This window comes from Amphiprion ocellaris, chromosome 10 (assembly GCF_022539595.1).
Source record: "Amphiprion ocellaris isolate individual 3 ecotype Okinawa chromosome 10, ASM2253959v1, whole genome shotgun sequence".
Taxonomy (NCBI): domain Eukaryota; kingdom Metazoa; phylum Chordata; class Actinopteri; family Pomacentridae; genus Amphiprion; species Amphiprion ocellaris.
Window position 1 is genome coordinate 26,604,038 of NC_072775.1, and position 21,811 is coordinate 26,625,848.

Consider the following 21,811-nt stretch of genomic DNA (forward strand, 5'->3'; position numbering starts at 1 on the left):
ACTTATGATGATGTGGGCTGTCCGGCTGCAGACAGAGGGTAGGGTAGGATTTGGGCAGGGGGCGGGGCGCGCGACCGCAGCACGAGCGCGACAAGGGTTGCCGTGGCAACTGCACCCCAACGTAACGTCCGTTTGTTTAAAAGACCTGTAGGTAGTACGGCGTCCCGGGGAGGTAGCGGAGACGTTAACTGGTAACGGCAAGAAATGCTCGGTTTTGTACTTCGACGCAGGCAGCTGAGTTAAAATAAGTACGAGTTTCTTTTATAGAGAGAAGATGGAGTTTGAGACGACGGAGACCGTGCGCTCGACGCCGAGTCGCCACGAGAAAAGTTTGGGGCTCCTCACGATGAAGTTTGTCAGTCTACTACAAGAAGCTAAGGATGGCGTCCTTGATTTAAAAGTGGTCAGTGGGTTGTTTAGTTGAACATTAATCGGTGTTTTGTGGTACCAACCAGCAGATGTGAACAAAGGGCTGTCGGTCACAAATGGGGCCATCAGGTGCACTGATTTAGTTAACAGGTGGACGAACAAGCCGCCATTACTTGGCCCTATCGGTAGTGGGTTCAGTAACACACACGGGAAACCCGAATGTACCCGTTTTCAAGAGATGTGTTTAGTTACCAGTTTGCAGTCAAATGGTTAATGGCAATAAACTAGCTTATTCTGAATATAGCCTCCAACATCTTATTTGTTGAAATAGTGCTTAAGCCATATTTCACATTACCTTCACAATGAGTGCAGACCAGCAAGACCAGGGACAAGACATGGTGTTCCTTGGAATTAGTTTGATTTAAGACGAATTACACAGCTGTAATATCTAAGTGTGCTTAGGATCAGGCATATGGCTTCTGTGCAGCGTCTTGAGACAATTTGACCTGTAATTGACGCTATATAAAAAAAAAATGAATTGAACTGAACTGAGGATATACTTATTTTCATAACTTTGATAATAACTTGGGAGACCTACCCTTGAAATAGACCAGGAGAACAGATGCTGGTAAGTTCACCTATGAAGTCCCATTACACAATGCCCAAAATAAATAACTAATAATAATCAGAGCAAATCTCTTGTCTGTGTTGCTGACACAAAATTCTGTTCATAGCGTAACGATAACTTGTCTTACAGCAACTCTCAATAAAACAGTTAAATGTGTCTTAATTGCTACTTGGCTACCTGTTGCCATTATTTGATCGTTGTTCTATATGAAAAACACCTGTATGGACAATAGTGTTACTACTGCAGGTATCCTGCCGTGACACTGAAATGGAAAAATCTGCAAAACATCTGAAATAACAGAAATATATGTATTTTGACTTTAGTAAGCAGATCAGACTTTTGTAAACAGTAAAATACTATCCCAACATTTTTGATGATTTATATCACATTATTTTTGAGGGCTTTAACACATTGCGGGAATGACGGATGAAAAGAGCCATGTCCATTTCTTTATTATTCTAACCTTAAATAAATTAATAAATATAACATTAAATGAAACTGTTGCATCAATGGTTTCACAAATTCATGCTATCATCTTTGTATGACAGTCATGCCTTTTATGGTATTTCATGTGGTAATGCTACATCACATGTTTTAAATGTATTGCAGAATGATCATTGAACTGGGCCTTCACTTTAAAAATAAATAATGCTTAGGACCCGATGTTCCAAATTGCATATGTCTGTTGTCTATGACCAGGACAGCCAGGAGTAGTATATTTTATTTTTTGTATTTAGAGGCTGATGAGATTACACTATTCAGTAATTTATAAGAAGGAAACACTAAGACTAAGAGGGATTGCCTCCTGAAAATTTTTTACTTGTTTTTTATTTTGTTTGTTTTATTGCTTTCATCACATCATATTTCTCTTGTGACTCTATAGGGGATCTGGAAACCAGTAACTCATAATGCATAAATTGTGCATATACCATTTTAAAAAAAAGATGACTGAAGACTGAATTTTTTGTATATGGTGAGACTTTTAACTGCTCACCACTAGAAATAAAGCTTATAAAAGATTTCAGTTACAGAACCTAGCATCAGCCTAGCAGCTTTCAGTGTTTTGATATGAGGCTTTATTGCCCTCAGACCTACCTGAAGTTTTTTATTCTGCAAATGTACCCTTTTTGCATCAATGGTAAGGAGTTTTCCCTCTCTTCTTGCGCGCCAAAGCTGGGTAATGTTTACACAGCAGGTTCCTCTGACCAGTTCCCTCCTCCTCTGCTATTCTATAAATATCCTCTTCTGCCAAAGAGTTTGATTTGTTATTTTTGCAGCTTGATTTGGTAAATACTTCATTTATGGCTTTCTTTGACTTTCATGTTTTTCCCCTCATGCAATGTTAGCCACCGAAACTTTCTCTTAATGTCTGGTAAAAGTGTCTGTAACTTGTCAACAAGGTTTCATTCTAAGCTGCTACTGAGTATGTCCCTTCATGGAGGTGTCTGAATTAACAGGCTGCAGACAGCTTGGCAGTGAAGCAGAAGAGGAGGATATATGACATCACCAATGTGCTGGAAGGTGTTGGGCTGATTGAGAAGAAGAACAAGAATATAATCCAGTGGAGGTTTGAAAAATTTTCATATTCTTGAAACAGTGAATGTTCTTACCAGTGCTTTTAATTGGCTTAGGCTTCAATAAAATTGCTTGTATGTAGCATCTTCCTCAGTTAAGCCTTTTAAGCAGATGAATTTAAAAATGCACTCTTTCTCTAATATAGAGCAAATATTGACTAGCAGTGACAAAATATTACAGCATTTGACTCTTTCATCCTTTACCTTCTTCATGTGGAGGGGGGAGAACAGAGGCAGCCAAACTCAGGAGGTGCTGGAGCAGGTGGAAGTTTTAAAGGCCCAAATATCTGAGCTGGAGGCTCAAGAGAAAGAGCTAGATGACCAAAAGGCCTGGCTGGAAGAGAACATCAAACACTTCATTCATGATCCCATCACCAGCAAATATCCTTTTTGACATCTGGAGGCCCCGCGACCCTAGTGAGGAATAAGCGGTGTATAGATAATGGATGGATGGATGGACATCTGGAGGTGATTTGCTTTTGCTTATTTTAGGATTGTTCAGTTTTTGTTTGGAACAGGTCAGCAGTTTTGTGGATCTCTTTTCTTCACTTTGCCTTAATTTTGGAATGTTCAGTAGAACAGTATTTCTACTTTAACCTCTCACGTCAAGACATGTTATAAACTAACATTCATTACACCTTGGAAAAACACCAAAAATCAACTCACTGCTCTCACATTAAGTGTATAAAACATCTGATATTGAACCTTTGATGTCTTTCCAATGAAATGTCACTTTGTGTGTGTGTGTTTTTGTTTTTTTATGTGGACTGGCTTGCTCTACAGTTTGTAATTCTAGTCTTCTTGGGGGTCCGTTTACTTATTTCAGAGGGAAAAAAATCCCTCCTTTATCCTTTTATCGTTGTTGAACAGAGAAAATGCTATCGAGGAGGATTATAAATATAATTGCTATTGTCAGTTAGTGAAATCACAGCCAGGCTAATCCTGACTTGCACAATGCTCACAGTCTTGTTTTTCCAGTTTCCTTAACACTTCTCCACCTATAAATTTGTGACACATGAAGACATCTGCAGTGCTTTCAGTGGAGACACTCTTCTTGCTGTTGTTGCTCCTACTGGGACTCAGTTGGAGGTGCCACTGCCTGAACTGGTAGTTTACTTTGCTGATTAGGATATACATTTTTTTTGTCTGCTCTGCACTGATCCCAAGAGTCACAAGAAAGCCAAGCATTTAGTAGATTTATTCCTTATTTCTCGGCTATAAAAGGTTATAACTTTTAAGAAAAAAGGCTTCCCACTGATCCAAGGGTCCTTTTCACATGTGTCTGCTTATTCTTTACAAGCTGGCCTATGTGTGCTGTGACACTGATCAACAGAATGTTATTAATTGCATCATATTGCAGTGTCACTATTCCAGAGCAATTGTCAAACTTTTCAAATGCCAAGCTCAATTAAATAGGATAATTGCTTGAATTCTTTGAGTGGAGGCATTGCAAAGGTGGTGTATGTTACCTTAGATTTACAAACATAGTGGTCTTAAGACCACTCAGGGGCCATAGAGACAGGCTGTGAATGGGATGTTGATGTCTTGTTAGCAAGAAATTTCCTATTTGCACACCCAACAGATGCAGAATAACTCATATATTCTTTTGGAATACTTTTCTGGCCATCATATGGATGCATGTCCAGTATTATTAATTTATATTCAGTTGTCAGTTTTTCTTAACTGACAGCTTCCTCCTACATCAGTGAATGAGGTAACTTGTTGTAAAACCAGAACAGTGAGCTTGAAGAAGCTAAGCCTTTCATAGAGCTTAGGGAAACCGCATGATCATGTAACAATTACCTGTAGACTTGTCACTCCAAGCTGCTCGTATCACATACTGGCAGTTGAACTGTGGTGTGTATAAAATAGCGATTATAGTTGCGCTATTAAACTTTAAGCTGTTTGACATGGTTCTGTCCCTAAGGGCCAGGCTGGTCAGAAGAGGTACCAGGTGAATCTGCGCAGCTACTCGGCTCCCATCCAAGTCATGCTCATCAACCGGGATTCAGACTCCACAATACCTGTGGTGTTTCCTGTACCACCAGCCGACAACATCTGTCCGATGCCAACTCCACCCAGCACTCCTGCCAGCCTGCAGAGGTTCCCTATTTCTGTGTCTGCAAGCTCCACTTCCAACACCACCTCCTCCTACTGCAGCCAGGACTCTCTCTGCTCAGACCACCAGGTGGTGCTGCCAGAAGACAAACTGCTGACGCCATCTTGCACCCCTCCTGATGTGCAGATGGGTAAGGACAGGGGTTTTGGGATTACACATGCAATTTTATTTGCTTTCAAAGAAGCTACAATATACAAAATTTGTAATGTAAAGGTTTGGCTTCACTCACAGTTTAACATTTTGCATAGAAACTGTTTTTTGGGTTTTGTTTTGTTTTTTTTAACATGCAGTAGAGCTTTAAACATAACACCATGAAATTCATAAACCACCCACAAGTTCAGAAACTTTACTAATACTAAACTATACTAAACATGCCTCTCAAAATATCCTGTAAATAATTGCCCATACAGAAAAGCTATGATTCAACTAATTTTGCAGTTGGTTGGTTGTGGTACTGTTGAGTTACTGCCAAAAAGTTCGTCAAATTTCCTTTTTAACTTTTTTTTGTGTGTGTGTGTGTGGGCATGTACTGACGAGGTTTTGCTGCGTTCACATCATGTGATAGATGTAGAAGATTGGAAAGATTCAATATTCATACGGTCTAACATGGTGATTTTTTTTCCTCTTTCCAATTATTATATTTAAAATCTTGTATTGTTTACATTCACATTTACTGAAGCATTGTATTGTTTCTTGGCACATTATCACCACCTGTAGATTAAAGCAGTAGTGTGAAACCATAACCTGCATTTGCAACAAAGTAGTTGGCACATTAAAAAATAGCTCGATATTGGTGTTTGAGATCAAGAAAACCACAGTGTATCTTTTAAGGTGTGTAAGGTGTGAGAAATATGCACCTTCATTCTTCTTAATGGTACACTGAAGTGAGTGACCTCATTTAATTCTCAGCATAGCTCCACCCAATTTCAACCTTAGCCATGGTTTAATAAGCCAGAATAAGTGGAAACACCTGGATGCGTGTGCTGAGCCTTTAAAACCATTATCAAGAGTTGGTAGAGTTGTTGGGGAAACAACACTCTATCACTGCCAGGGCTGTGGTAAAACAGTATAAAGCATGTGTACAGGGGAGAATCCGACTAACTTAAACTAGGCAATGTGAATGATGGATATTGTTGATGTGGGTCTGGCATGAATGGTGTGTTGCTTTGGATGTTGCTGCCACAAGGAATTGTGAGAGGGTATTATTTCATTTTCTTTCCTTAAGTACAGTCCAGTGTATCCTATGCTAAAAGAGATAAGGAAGTATTGAACCACCTTGCCCTAGCATTTAGAGAATTTAACCAACCCTTATCATGACTGCCACTTACAGTTGGTACAAATGGATCACTTCTCTGTTATTAACCATGTTAAGCAAAAAGAATATTTATCCTCAACCCAGGGCTGTGTGTGAAGGACTATTTATCCTCAAGCCAGGACTGTGTCTGAAATACTCCCTGTTTGCTCTATTGTACACCACATAGAAAAACAACAGTGTGCATAGCATTGGTTAACTATCCCGTGATGCAACACACTGACTATGGCTGACTATGATGATTCAAACTCACTAGACATATCTGAAATCTTAATTTCCTTTTCACTGTTGATTGTCCATTGTATGTGGAATAGAAAAGGAAAGGAGAAGGTGGTAATCTAAGACAGTCTGGTGTGCAAGATTGCTCAGTTGTGTCAGTTAAGCTGGTGAAGTCACCAACTAAAAGTGTTTGTAGAATTGAACTATCAGCACCTTGCGCTCATGCTGCATTTTCTGCTGTACTTTGAGTAAAAAATACTTTTATTTCCTGATTGTTGTTGCACTATAATGACAAAAATATTTTGTCTATTTTGATGGTAAAGAAACTGAGAACCCCTTCCAGTAAAAGTCAGCGTAATGCAATACATTGAGCAAGAATTATTAAAGTTGACTTTTTTAGTCATCACACTGTGTATTATCAGAAAAAGCATCCTTCACCAATATGAATCAAGACAGTACATAGGGCCCCTCTTAACTGCAGTTACTGTTGTCAGTATAACTTTAGTTTTGTGTCGGCCATAAATGTTTTTGGACATCTATGATGACTAATGCATGGATTGTTTTAGTTTAAGAACAGCAGAAACCTTGTTGCTGGTGTAGACTTATGGCTTTAAATGCCACTGAAATGAGCCTATTGGAAAAACACACTTTCTGTGTATGTTCACTTAGCTAAAACTGATGCAGCCAAACACAGCATTCTAGGATGAAAATTAAAACCTCTGCTTTCCTGAAGTCTTTACCTTACTAACCTTAATTTCTAAAAGTTCTGTCTGACTTCTGTACATAATACCTTCTATAATGACTCCATAATGAGAAGAGCAATACATACTTGGGTAAAGCAATTAAGAAGGCCACCATGTTATAGTTTGTTACAGTTTTAGACAGACAAGGACATGTATAGCAGTTCATGGTTTAACCTCAGTATTGGTTTTGTAAGAGTAATTTTTCTGTAAAGGAGACTGACTGTCTGAATCCAGAATAAGAACTATTGTCTATTTGCATAGATGATGATTTTTTTTTTAACAGCAACACTGCATTGGACACTGGGGAAAAATACATATTTGTAGTATATATTTCATATATTCTATATACTTTACATTAACCATGTTGCCCTGCATAACCTTTGCAAGACTGCGTTCATCTGTTCCCACACCATGTCTTGGGAACTGATTCATCTGAGGCATATTTTTCTGTGTATGGGACGAACCACTTCCATGTCTAGAAGTACTCTCATGAGATCAGGATGAATCATTGTCATGCTAACTGTAAATGAAACTGGGTAACAAAAGGTCATAGCATCGTCAAAATGAAACTCAGTGAGACATTCTTTCCAGGATTAAAAAGAGGAAGTACCACAAAATAATTTTTTTAGAATGATTTTTACTGTTACCCAACACATTGTTGGCAATAATGATAATCCGGTGTTTGCGTCATGACTTTTGTATGTGAGAAGAGATGTTTGTAGATTTATTTTTTTAAATTTACATTTAAATAGGTAAAAATAATTGCAGATTTAAAGGGAGTTATGTATTGACCAGAGACAGTAACCTCCTGGAGTCCATATGCTAAGCTAATCTAACTAGCTGCTGTTTGTAACTTTGTATTTACCAGACAAATATGTGAGTGGTGATGTTGTCCTGTAACCTTTTTGTGTTTTTGTTACCACAGCTGCTTTTTGCTGTTTGTGGGTCCAAATAACTAACCCTATGCTGTACATGTAAGAATTCTTATTTCACCTCTTGTTCTTCCTGCAGAGTGTCACAGTCAGCAGATGGACCTGGCAGGCCCAGAGTTCCAGTCCATGCTGGACGTGAGCAGCCTGCTGAAGCTCAGTGCTGCTGGAGACCACATGAAGAACGACGGAGAAGGTGAGACACGGGAATGTGCTCGCAGTTAGTTCAAATAGTTTACTCTGTAATTGCATCCAGCAGTGAAGCTTGAACATTAAATTAATGTTTGCTTCACATTATTTCGGTTCTTATTCTGTTGAGGCTTGAAGATCAAAACATCATTTTTACCTGTACAGTTTTTGCAGATCATCTGGTAGGTACCCAACCTGGTGTGGGGCTCTGATACACATATTGTAGTGTATGCTTTAGTGTATTTAAACTGATGTTACACAGATCATACGGTTCAAGTATACTTTGGAATAGAAACATGTTTTTAATTCCCCTGTAGGAGCTGTTGATCTGATTGATGAACTAATGTCTACTGATGGTAAGCATCATAACATGGCTTAACTAACTTCATAAATTGAGTCTGTTTATTCTAAATTGTACTTAACACAAGGCTAAAAAGCTGCATACTACTTTCCTCCCTGGTGAAAGCCTGATGCATCACGGATGGCTGTGGTCACAACTGTGCTCTGTTGTGCACCTTTAACCACATCCACCAGTGATGTCATCAGGTCCTGGAGTATACATCACTGCAGCAAGGTGAGAAGTTAAAGCTCCAGAGGTCTGCAGAGATGAGAGTTTCAGAGGGTGTTTTACTCTTTAAACAGATGACAACCTAAGGGAAAATCTATGCTAGTGGTTCTGTGAGACTGCTTGGAGCCAAATGCAAACATCAGCATTCTTGCATGCTCATGATGTCATTTCTAACACGTTGAGTAGATAGTGTCTACCATATTCATCATCTCAGTTTACTATGTTAGCATGCTAACCATTGTTAAGTAAAATACAACACAAAATGAAGCTAAGGACCATGGGAATATCATTGTTTGCAGTTATTCATGAACCAAATTATCTGACTTTTAAAAAAAAAAAAAAACTTTGATCAGGGGATCGACAGTCATTAGCATTCATCGTTAGGGCAACATGTATATTTGTACCAAATTTCAGGGCAATCCCATCTATCAGTGGTTGTATTACGTTGCAATCAAAGTGACAATTAGTATGCTCCTAGCATTGCTGGAAATTGATATTTGATGTGTGTGAGACATGATTTTTCCAGTGTCCCTGCTGAATTCTCTTTCCACATACAGGTATAGACTACAGCTTCAACCTGGATAACAGCGAGGGAGTGTGTGACCTGTTTGACATGCAGATCCTCAATTACTAATGGCTGACTGTGACTCTGCTGCATGCAAATACAATCTTGAGGCATATTTTGCCTCACTTCAAAGATGATTCAAAGATACTTTTTCCCATTCTGTTACTGTTGCAGTTGATGCTTTAAAACCTTTTTGTCAACTTAAAGAATCGACACATATCTTAACTCCTGTGCATTAGACAACTTCAACATTCAGTTTACATTAGCCTCTTTCCAGCAAAGTGCCTGAATGAATTTACCATAAGGTATTTACTGTGCGTAGCCATGAGCCATTATGTCTCCACTGAGACTTTACTAGTTTAATGGGTAAATATCTTCAGGATTTTAGATAAATGAGGTGCCTCAGTGGAAGTGAGCCGAGACAAATCCTTCAGCTTCCTGCTGCACTTTTCTGTGTATCTTTGTATTTTCCCACATCCAGGGGAAAGCCTGAGACTTGAAGGCGACTGCTTTACTTTTTGCAGTTTATCAACTTTTGGGACTGACAGTGTTTTGTTTTAGTTGATATTTACAGTAACTTGTAACATGTTCAGTATTCTTTTTAAAATTTCAACACAGGGTTAAACTAGTTCAGGGTATGTAAGGAAGTTATTTTCTTTGCATGTAAACCAATCAATACCATAGTTATATTTCAACAAACATTTTGTTTTGAATGACTGAATGTTTTGGTTGCATTCTGTTACCTTGTTCTTGTGAAAATGCAAAAAAGTTTTCTTTACTAAATTATTGTGACACTGCCATTTTAGGCCACTTTTTGTCTTAATTAAGTTTTTTTTCCTATCATTACAGGTATATATTTGAATAACTACTATTTTTTACTTCATTTAAGAGAAGAAAAATAGTTATTGGTTCTAGTTTGTTAAAACTGAAGCTAGTTAACTGCCTTAACCATAATTTAATTAATTAAATTTGCTGTATTTCTGATCTGAATTCTTAAATATTACAAGCCCTGAGTGGCATTTTTGTATATTTATATCTCCTTTGTTGTTTGTGAAAAGAAGTAATGTTTTTGTTGCACATTTTTAAAAGTTTTTTTTCAATAAATTGATTTAATTAAGACGTAATAAGCATGGTTCTATTTACAAATGTAAAGAAGGAAAACAATCACAAATCACTCCAGCATGTACTAAAGTTTCAGGGTGAACGACTTTTTTGGGAAATTTCAAAGTTGTCTTAAAGTTTACAGAAGGAAGTATTTATCACACATGATCTGACAGCTGATCCCTGGAATCAGACCTTTTCTTTTGTTTTTTTGGCTGATTAAAGTGTTTTCCTCTGTTAACAGATGGTAAACTTGAGTCAGATGGTTTCCATATGACAGCGTGTGTGCCAGAGAATGACCTGCAGTATAAACCATCACCTGATCTGTATACCAGCTGGGACATGGAACAAAAACAGAAAATGTAAAACAATTCCTTGGATAATTCATAAAAAAGTGTAGACACTTGCTTTTATACATTTTATCTGAGAGATTAATGACACAACAAGGTGTAAAAGAAAAAACTATTTGGAAAAGAAATGATAATCACTCAGTGCTGTTTATGTCTGTCAGCTTAAGGCTAATACTGGACTACAATAGTAAATGTCCATCGCTTCCTTTTTGTGCAGCTACACGTTAGTAAATGTTTTCCAAGTCACCTTTAATCAGTATTAAAAAACATCTGAGGTGATAAAATCTGATTATCAACATTTTATCACCTCATTAAAAAAATTACCAGAAGTTTCAGACTGTTGTGAGGAAAACTCAGACATGCGTGTCCATAAAGTCTGAGTTTCAGATGTTCTGAGGAATTCGTGGAAACTGCAAATGTTGTTTTCCCACATCAAATACACCTAAATCCCACTGGATGTAAAAGCTTTTGTGTGGATGGTTTGATATCTGTTATCTTTTAATTTTCACAAAGTCACAGTAATCTTTAGCTGAGAAAACACAAAATCAGAGAGCACATAGTTCAACTGGAACAATATCAGAGGATCAAAGTGTTCACTCACTGACTGATAGGTGCAGGAATGAGCATCTGGTTTACGCAGATGTGTAACATCAGGCTGATTATAATTAAAACAAGCACAACTTGCAGTTACAGAGTTGTTTTTCACAGAGAAGAGCTCCAGCTGTTAAATAGTTTTCAATACAGATCTCGTTTTTTCTTCTGTATATGAAGTTCAAGAATCAACATCATTAGTACTGTGTGGGCAGAGTAATTACCAGATTTTTGGGTCAGATACCAATATACTAGCGCATCTTGAAGATTTAGAATATAGTGAAGAAAGTTTATTTTCCATCAGTTATTTAAGAATAGGAAAACTGAATATATTCTAGATTCATTACAAGTAAAGTGGAGCATTTTTTTGGTTTTACTTTGAATGATTTTGGGCTATAGCTCTTGAAAATCGCAAACATTATCTCAAAATATTCATATTACAGTTTAAGCTTACAGTGCTTATTGTCATGTTTACTGTTAAAAATGAACCTGGTGCTTTTCTCTTTCTTGATCTGGACACAAACCCCTTTTTTCTTGCAACACTCACAACAGAGAGAAATGTGACTTTCTTTGCTGTTTGAAAGTAAACAAGAATATTTTCTATGAAAGTCAGCTTTAATAGAAGAACACTTGTTGACAATATCATGTTTTGATGTGGAGGGAGCGGAGTGTTAAAACCAATGGAATTTTTTATAGGACTTACTGACTTCCAAACATGCTACTGCTGCCTTTTCCTCAACAATACTACACCAAAGAATAACTAACCTCTGTTGTGTCACATATGTGACTTTGGGTGATTTTTACTGTGGTGTATTAATCATAACTCAGACTGAGAATGTGTTTGTCTCTTGGGATGCACTGTGAGAGTTACAAGACATCTCCATCCCCAACAGTTCTGCAGGAGTTTCTCTTCTTCTGCTCCTCTTCATTCGCTTCTCTCCAAACTTCTTGGCCACTTTCATCATGTGCTGCTTGAATGAAGACCCCACAAAGGCATAGAGGATTGGGTTGAGGCAGCAGTGAGTGAGGGCCAGGCTCTCTGTCACTTGAGCAGCCTGATCCAGCACTTTACTTGTCCCGCAGTGAGTCACTAACGAGTAGACTGAATCCATCGCACGGTACACCTTCAACACGTTATATGGCAGCTGAGTGACTACAAACACCCCCACAACTATTAGAAGAACACGCAGAGCTTTCCACTTCCTGCCTTGGCTCTCTATAGGGAGGCCCTTTAGCGCCCTGCCCACGCTACAGTAACAGATCACCATCACCAGGAGAGGAAGCAGGAATCCCAGCAACACCTCAGCTACCTCCAGGGCAGCTTTACCACCTCGACCCATAGAGGGAGGATAGATAGCCAGGCAGATGTTCCTGTTAGATGCCCACCTCACTTCTGACAGTATTAAATCAGGAAGACCAAGGAGGAAAGCTGTCGCCCACACAACTAAACACACCGTCCAGCAGTGTCTCCTGGAGAACACCCTCTGCAGCTGCCCACTTTGACCTTTACCTTGCACTCTGGCTAAAGCTAAGTAACGATCCAAGCTGATGCAGGCCAGCAGCAACATACAGCAGGTGAAATTCACAGAGTAGCAAGCCGACACGATCTTACAGACAACCTCCCCCAGCTCCCAGCCCCTCGCAGCATCAGCTGCCCAGAAAGGCAGCGTGAAGAGCAGGAGCAGGTCTGCCACAGCCAGGTGGCTCAGGAAAGCATCCGTCATGGTCTTCAGGCGTTTGTGGTAGGTGTATACAGCCACAACTAAAGCGTTTCCAGCCAGCCCTGCCAGAAGGCACACAGTGTATATGACGGGGAGGAAGAGGGCTGCGAAGGACCGGATGTCCCCCTTCTCACACAGGGCAGGATAGTCATCATAGCTGAAGTTGAAGCTTATGTTGTCATGGTAGTAGTAGTCATCCTCCTCTGAGACATCCATGCTGATAAAGCTGTAAGGAAACACATAACATGTTATACCTGTGGGGGTTTAACTGTAAGATGAATTAATCTCAGGTCCTTAAGATTCTATATTCTAAGATAAACCAATATCCATTACAAGACAATACCTCAGAGATTACATAAGTTAAACAATTACTTTCTAAATGAAAAAATACAATAATCACAGAGTTGCAGGTACATCAGGGTTTTATCCATATCCAAAGGAAACCAGTGCTTTCTCTTAAAGTCATTTTCTCAGCTGAACTCTGAAGTCCTAACAACTTACCTAAACACATGAAGCAGAAGACACAATGTACTGCTGAAGAAGGCTTTGAAAAGCAGCATTTTCAGTTAACAGCAGTGTAAATGATGCACTGTATTTAGACAGAAAGCTAGAGAGAAACTGGAAACTTGTGCTCCAGAAGTAAAGAAAACTCATTTACGACGACACTAAACACAGAGCCTTCAAACTGAACCTTTGTCAAAACTATCTGGTGTCATGTGCTTCATGCACTTAAAACAGGAACTATTACTGTATTTTAAATTTATGGGATGTTTTTAGTCGCTTTCGGTGACCAGCCCTTTCAGTAAGCCCAACACCTTTAAGACTAACATCACAGCTTGAAAATAGCTCGAGTCCATGTCTCGAGTATGTCGAGGGATCATAGTTTGTTAAACCACATCTGTAATAGCAGGAAATAGCTGACAAAGATTAAAACTAGAAAGATGAACATTTTTTTAATACTTTGATAAGCTTAATGAAGATGGGTCAACCCAAAGGACTGGTGCTGCTACAAATGTACTTTTTTCCCCGTATGCACTCACAAAATAATTGTTTTACATTTAGATTTCCAACAGCTATTGCTGTAGGGGATGCAGAGTTGTGTTAAAAATGGTAATATTTCAGAGATACGTTTGGAAAGAAATGCTGAATGAGAGATTGCAACTGAGTGGTAAAGTCAGTGTAAGAGAGACTTGGATGTGATGTCAAGACTTCAGCTCTCTACATGACAGGTGATGACATTAAGGTAATCCACTCAGATCAAGATCTTCAGTGCTTCAGTAGAACAACAGGACTTCTTTTTGTTTCTTGAAATAGTTTCACCTTTCATCCAAGAAGTTTCCTCAGTTATAAATGACTAGGAGTTGCAGGTACTCAACACCCCTGAATCACGTGACTCAAGGTGTTCATGATGGTGAAACTGCCTGGGGAGGGATGTCAGGACTGTATATTAAGTAATTAATAAGTGGTGAAAATTGTTGACAGTTTCAATATTTGAGTTCTCGTCATTGTTGGTATCAAAGTCAACAAATAACAGAGAATGTGTTCAAGACAGAACAAAACCTAAATAAATCATCACATCATCAAATGAATATTTAGTAGTCCTGCCATTAGCATGCAGTAGAGCTCTAATCCTGGCTGGCATGTTCCCCACGAGCCATTCACACTGTGGAGGGGTAATCTTGTCCCATTCTTCTTGAATTACCGCTTTGAATTCTTCTAAATTGTTTGGTTTACGCTTTGAAACAGACCTTTTGATAATCCACCACAGATTTTCAGTAGGGCTCATGTCTGGGGATTGAGCTGGCCACTCTAAGACCCAGATACTTTGCTCCTGCAGATAGTTCTACTGGCCCTGGATGTGTGGCAAGGGGTATTATCTGGTTGAAACATCCAGTTTTGACCTCGACGGAACAGAGCACATGCAGATGGGAGCATGTGGGTTTGGAGAATGGCACAATACTTGGCAGAGTTCAATGTGCCAGTACAGACAATGAGATGACCGACAACAGTAGCACTCATGCATCCCCAAACCATGATAGTGCCTCCACCATGCTTGACAGTAGGTACTGTACATACTGGAGATAATGATTCGCCTAGATCAAGCTCGAAACTGGACTCATCTGAACACAGAATCTTCTTCCATTTCCTGGCGGCCCAGTTCTTGTGTGCTCGGGCCCAGCAACGCCTGGCTAATTGATCAGGGGCTTCTTGACAGCTTTGTAGGACCTTAAGTCATGATCTAAAAGTTGGCCACATATAGTGCGGTTGGAACACTGGACGTCATTTAATGGTTTTCCCTGCAAGTGGGGATCAGGATGCGGTCATTTCTTGCTGAAGAAACCCTTGGATGGCCAGATCTTGGTTTGTCTTCCAAGTTGTTGGTTCATCTGTATTTCTGCAGAGTGCATCCGACTGCTGAAGGACTGCATCTGCACTTCCTGGCTATCTGGCGACGGTTGACCTGGCGACAGGTACCGACTGACCCAATAATCAAATTTTCTTATGTATTTTAATAAAATCAATAAATTTTAAGTTTTTAATGGCTTTTTAAGGATTTGTTTAGTATTTTGGCTGTTACTGTACCAAAAGAAATTGCACTTGAAGACCTAAGAGTGATTCTTAATGCAATATTTCACAAATGCATGGGGTGTCCGAAAACTTTTTTCCACCACTGTAGATTTACCAAAAACAAGCAGATTTATTATTAACAAAAGTAACAGTTAGTTGCAGCCCCTGATGCTATCGACTTCTGAAGATGTGGCTCATGATAGAGGTGACTCACATCTCTGGTTATCTTGCTCGATTTCGAAAAAATTCTCACAGTGCAGCGACTAAAAAAACTGTACACACTTGGTTTCCTCCAAGTGTAGTATACCGTATCTTTAGCAGATAACAAGAGATAAATGAGTAACGAACTAACTGTATTTTTCATGTCACTGTGCCTTTAAGCTTACTGCTTGAGCAACAATGTGCACACAAATGGAAGTAACTTTGCACATGGAATATCTTAAGTCAACGCAAATTGACAAAGAAATTGGCAAAAGTGAAAGATGATTTAGTGCCAGGACTCCACTAAGGCCACAAGCAACTACAGATCTAATGTCTGGATTTAATGTTCTGAATACAACACAGCTGAACTGTAAGCAGAATTGGCCACACAGTAGGAAGCATGTGGACACAAAAATTCCTCTGGATTATGAAAAGGCATGTAAAGAAGAAATACTGCAAAAAGTTGTGCAATTGTGAGATAATTTAGTTTTATGATACAATCAGTGTCAATATGCAGACATCATGTCCTGACCTGAACTTTTCCTCCCTGTTGCATCTTCACTGAGATCATGGTGACTTCATTCTGTCTCTCACTAAGGTAAGTGCAAAGTGCAGAAGAATAGTTTTCACAAGATTTCCACTTGATTGCATAAACTATTAAATTTCTCTGGAAATCTCTCCACTGAGATTTCTCCTCTGTTCAGTACATCAAATTTCTACTCCACTGCTTTTCCGTTTTAAATACTTCAGTGCAAGGGACACGTTTCCACTTGTACAAACAAGTATGATCAGTGTATAAAACACAGTGGTGGAAAATATATTTACAGGGACCAAAATAAGTGATATCTGCTTATTTTAAGGGGTTTCATACTTCGTATACAGAAAAAAGTTGAAGACACCTCAACCACAAAGTAACAGATTTGGAATGAGGTAGTGAGAGAAATGTTTTGAACACAAAGATAAAATGAGTTTCATATTTCACATTCTTTAAATAGTCACTGCTTGCTTTAATAACTATTTTTCACACTACTGGCAATATCATAACCAGCTTCAAGAGGTCGTCAGCTAGGATGGTTTCCAGTCAACAGCTGGGCCGCAGTAAAAGACCTTCACTTGTATTGTTCAGTGATTTGTGTTGGTATTCAGCAATTAGCCCTATTCAGATACTGTAGTAATCTGCTGCTAACTACTGACTAACTCACGAAAAAACAGTCCATTATTACTTTAAGACATGAGGTCAGTCAGTTCAGAAAATTTCCCAAATTTTAAAAAGTTTTTTCAAGTCTTTAAATATAATGCTAAGACAAACGCTAAGGGTTCTCAGTTCTGTTGTGCAACTTTTTTTTTTTTTTTTTTTAAAGTTATTTTTTTTGGCTTTTTATCGGCTTTATTGGACAGGTGCAGTGAGAGAGAGACAGAAAATGGGAGAAGAGTCGGGGGAAGACGTGCAGCAAAGGGCCGCGAGCGGGAATCGAACCCAGGCCAGCTGCATCAGGGACCAGCCCCTATACATGGGTCGCCTGCTCAACACGTTGAGCTATACGGGCACCCCTGTTGTGCAATTTTTGAGCACAACACAATCTGCTGAATGCTTTAGTGCTCCACCTGATAGAATTTTTTGCACACATATGATGATGTAGATTTTGAATCTATATGAGTGTATGCATACGTCCAAACGCAAACTAAATAGAGAAAAAATTGTATAATTTACAGACACTCTAAGTAAGTTGATATGTATGACCACAAAAAAGGAGAGCACGAGTTCCCTCTGCTGCAGAGTACAGCAGCAGCAAATAATCAATTAGTTGTCAAATACTAAATTAATCTACAACTGATTTTTTTATGAGTCACTTTATAAGTTAGCAGCCTCACAAATCGATGAACAGAACCTTTAGATTCCACATCAATGCTTCCCGGAGTTTCAGCAGCAGACACAACTCAACATTAACTGCTGGGAGGAGACTGAATGAGGCCTTAATTGGAAAACTGCTGCAAAGCCACTTACCCTGTCTGGTTCTGTCTGAGATTTATCTGTCTCTCTCAGGGGGAATAGCTGTCTGTCTCTCTATGCTCTGACTGTTCTGACAGTAAGGGGGAATTTACTAAAATGGTCAAAGTTCCCCTTTTGTTTTAAGCCTGAACCGTGGGACTTTTAAAGCTTTCTGATTCTTAGATGTGAGGGGTTGAGGGGCAGAATAAGGTGGTCAGAGTGAAAATATGTAGAATGGAGGCAGACTATGTAGAGACTGAAAAGCAATCAACAGAATCTTACACTAAATTTAGTAAAGAATGAAGAGCCAGTGTAATTTAGCCAGGATTGGAATAATGAGTATTTGTGATTAATCTTGCTGATGAGGTTTGAATCACCTATAATCAGGCAACTGCTGCATCGTTCAGGCAGGTGAACAGTGAGTTGCAAGTCCAGGTGACAGAAAATCATGCTGTGGATCAGCTGCTCAACAATGTTTGTGGGGGCCTTAGCAAGGTTTCTAATTTGTACTTGGCATTGTAGAACAAGAAAATTAATGTGTTAAAGTTAAGGTTTTGGTCGAAAACAACTTCCAGTTTTCTGGCTGAGTACTGTATGTTCGTTGAAAGGTTTCTGTTCTGAAATGGACTTTCTGGATCATATTTGTTGTCATATATTTTGAATATCAACAAAACATGTACATAAGAAGTACGTTTAAATGACCCAATCAAAGGGCAATTCAATCCCGACAGACTCTACTTCATCATTATAAGTCCAAAAAAAAAATATATATATATTTTTTCAGGTCATGGAGCAAGTTGGTCCAATTGTACATTTAGAGAAGCTCCAGGGGGGGTAATCCTACCTCATTTTGATCAATATGAACTTATTTTTGTATAAAATTAATGTTATTTTCTAAATTTCTTTGATTATTGCCAATTAATTATGAACTTATAGGTCTAGGACAAAAGTGTTTACTATACTTTACTATAACATTATTGTCATTAATATTTAGATTCTTGTCATAAAAATATTGTCAGATGAGCAGTTATGAATAGATTTCAGTGGCTAAAAATTCAAGCTAGCTAGCTAGCTAGCTAGCACAACAGCTAGCTAATATAGCATGATGGTATTAGTTTAATGCCAGCTAGTTAACTTTTACACAGACAATAATACTTTTTTTTAACTACTACTAGTTATTATGTTACTGCATTACATGATAATGTATACAATTTATCAGAAATGTATCATTAGCAGGTCTACATTATTAAGTTTGTTCAGCCTACAGTGGCTAACAATTCAAGCTAGCTAAGTAGCCCTACAGCTAGCTTGTTATAGCATAATATTACTCATTTAACCTAAAGCTAGCCAATTAGTCTTTTAAACCGAAAACAATACATTTTTCGACTGCTGGTTAGTTATTATGTTACTTTATTAAATGATCATGTACATAATTTATCACAAAGGTAACATTAGCAGGACTATATTATTAAATACATTAAAATATATTGTTATAAAAACACATAGGCTTATTGTGCCAACAAAATGTTTCATCGACCTATCTCAAAACCAGTCCTTTTATTTCTTAAAATGATTTAAAAGCTATTACAATGTAAGTTTGGCCACTATCAACCTGCAGATTACCCTCTTACTCTGCTGCTACATACATTCATTTAAGCCCATTTTTTACAGCATGACTTCTACTTCTAATGGAGTACTTCTACATTACTCAAATAAAGATCTGAATAGTTGTTCCATCACCGTTTTCAAGTAATACGATACGACTCCAAACATCATTAAAAAAAAATCTGCAAATAAAATAAATTACAAATGAATAGTACAGTCATATTGAAAGAGATGCAGCCACAGCGAATCACAACAAAACAAGGTTTCTGGTAAGGGTAAACCTAAACAGCTGTGTCTGAAGTGTTTATTCAAATAAGACCACAAAGATATGCTTAACAGGTACTCACCGTGTTCTGTCCAGCTGTCTGTCTGTCAGTCTGTCTGTGTGTCAGTGAGCTGCTCTCTATGGACGAGGTTGCTTTGATTTGACACCAGCGCAGCACGAATGGGTGGAGACCAAGTCAAACAGAGCTCAGCGTGAACACTTAACACAGAGTCGTAGCAAAGAACAGGAAGAGCCGCACTGAAACTACAAGAGTAGACGCATCGTAAGAAAAAAGAGATCAGATTTTTTTTTGTTAAAAATCTTTTAACTTTAAACAAAACGCCAACTATGCCTCTGGTATACACAGACACGCTTTCAGTAAATCTAACACAAACCATCACCGAGTTAGGTAAAGTTGGCAAGATATTCACAGATTCGGACTTCCGGCATCAATAACTCATGAGATATACGTTTTAAAAACATAAACAATGCCTCTTTCAAATCGCTGTAAGCTAGACAATGTACTACAAGGCCAGTTTTATCAAAAGTCGCTGTCTTTCAAGCTGCAGAAATAACATTGATGTCTATGAGCAGCCGGCTGTGCGACGACTGAACAGGGACCGTCTGCAAATAGCAAAGCCGCTGCAACAGCGAAGAGAGACACTACACAAATATTCCATTACTTAACTTTTATACACTGTAGTGTCACCAAATTTACTGCAGCCATCAGTTCTCTCCTGCTGGTCATACTACAACTCTTGGTTTGATACTAAATACAAAAATCTGAATTTTAAGGAATTTTCGTTATTGTCTTATTATTTTATTAGTCATAAAATTCAATAACTTCACTCTTATATACTGTAGTGTCACCAAATTTGCTGGAGCCATCAGTTGTGTCTTGCTGGTCATACTACAACTTTTGGTTTGATGCTAAATACAAAATCTGAATTTTAAGGAATTTTTGTTTTTGTCTTATTATTTTATTAGTCATAAAATTCAATAACTTCACTCTTATATACTGTAGTGTCACCAAATTTACTGCAGCCATCAGTTCTCTCCTGCTGGTCATACTACAACTCTTGGTTTGATACTAAATACAAAAATCTGAATTTTAAGGAATTTTCGTTATTGTCTTAATATTTTATTAGTCATAAAATTCAATAACTTCACTCTTATATACTGTAGTGTCACCAAATTTACTGCAGCCATCAATTGTCTCCTGCTGATCATACTACAACTCTTGGTTTGATGCTAAATACAAAATCTGAATTTTAAGGAATTTTCATTATTTTATTATTATTTTATTACTCATAAAATTCAATAACTTCACTCTTATATACTGTAGAGTCACCAAATTTGCTGGAGCCATCAATTGTGTCTTGCTGGTCATACTACAACTTTTGGTTTGACATTAAGTAAAAAATCTGAATTTTAAGGAATTTTTGTTTTTGTCTTATTATTTTATTAGTCATAACATTCAATAACTTCACTCTTATATACTGTAGTGTCACCAAATTTACTGCAGCCATCAATTGTGTCTTGCTGGTCATACTACAACTCCTGGTTTGATGCTAAATAAAAATCTGAATTTTAAGGAATTTTTGTTATTGTCTTATTATTTTATTAGTCATAAAATTCAATAACTTCACTCTTTCACACGTTAGAAAAAATTAACTATGTCAAACCATCAAAGGGGTCATACTGATTAGACCATCAAGTTTTTTCTGCTAAGTATTGTCTGAAAATTATCATTTGCCTTTTAATATTATGGTTTAAATGAATCAGTTAACGCTGCAGCCTTGTAAGAAGGCATCTTATTGTCTTTCTTCCCAATCGTCAGTACTTGAGGAGACAGTCTAAACAGTTTAGTTTGGTATATTGGTGTTATCTGACCCTCTCTTTGTTAAGGACTGTAAATTCCATCACTATTCAGTGTCATGCATTTGAACAAACAGGTGCACTATGCCCCTATGCCATTTTTCCTGTGTATTATATAAAATATACCACATACATCAAGAAAAGTGCCATCAAAGCTGGTTTACTCAGTCCTTAAACTTCACACACAAGCACACACACTGAATATTGTGCACAACTTCACATGGCAATAAACAACCCACATATAATAAAACTGAGTCCCTAAAAACAGTGGGTGATCATTTTTATCTGTTACAACAAAAAATATTAGAGATAAGTCACAACAAAAC

The 21,811-nt window shown here is 38.1% G+C and overlaps 2 protein-coding genes across 2 annotated transcripts; one reads left to right on the top strand and one right to left on the bottom strand.

Annotated features, from left to right (window-relative positions):
* The first annotated feature begins 109 nt into the window (after window positions 1-109).
* On the top strand, window positions 110-10,306 carry e2f5 (E2F transcription factor 5). The gene is made up of 9 exons (XM_023265641.3): window positions 110-191; window positions 268-403; window positions 2,455-2,564; window positions 2,791-2,952; window positions 3,570-3,678; window positions 4,499-4,820; window positions 7,976-8,089; window positions 8,400-8,438; window positions 9,208-10,306. The coding sequence occupies exons 2-9, from the start codon at window positions 275-277 to the stop codon at window positions 9,282-9,284; spliced, it is 1,062 nt and encodes a 353-aa protein (XP_023121409.2). The 5' UTR covers window positions 110-191; window positions 268-274; the 3' UTR covers window positions 9,285-10,306.
* A 114-nt stretch (window positions 10,307-10,420) lies between these two features.
* ackr4a (atypical chemokine receptor 4a) lies at window positions 10,421-20,200 on the bottom strand. Its single transcript, XM_023265658.3, has 2 exons — window positions 19,690-20,200; window positions 10,421-13,204 (listed from the first exon to the last, which is right to left on the bottom strand). The coding sequence occupies exon 2, from the start codon at window positions 13,192-13,194 to the stop codon at window positions 12,082-12,084; it is 1,113 nt and encodes a 370-aa protein (XP_023121426.1). The 5' UTR covers window positions 13,195-13,204; window positions 19,690-20,200; the 3' UTR covers window positions 10,421-12,081.
* Between the last annotated feature and the right edge of the window lie 1,611 nt (window positions 20,201-21,811).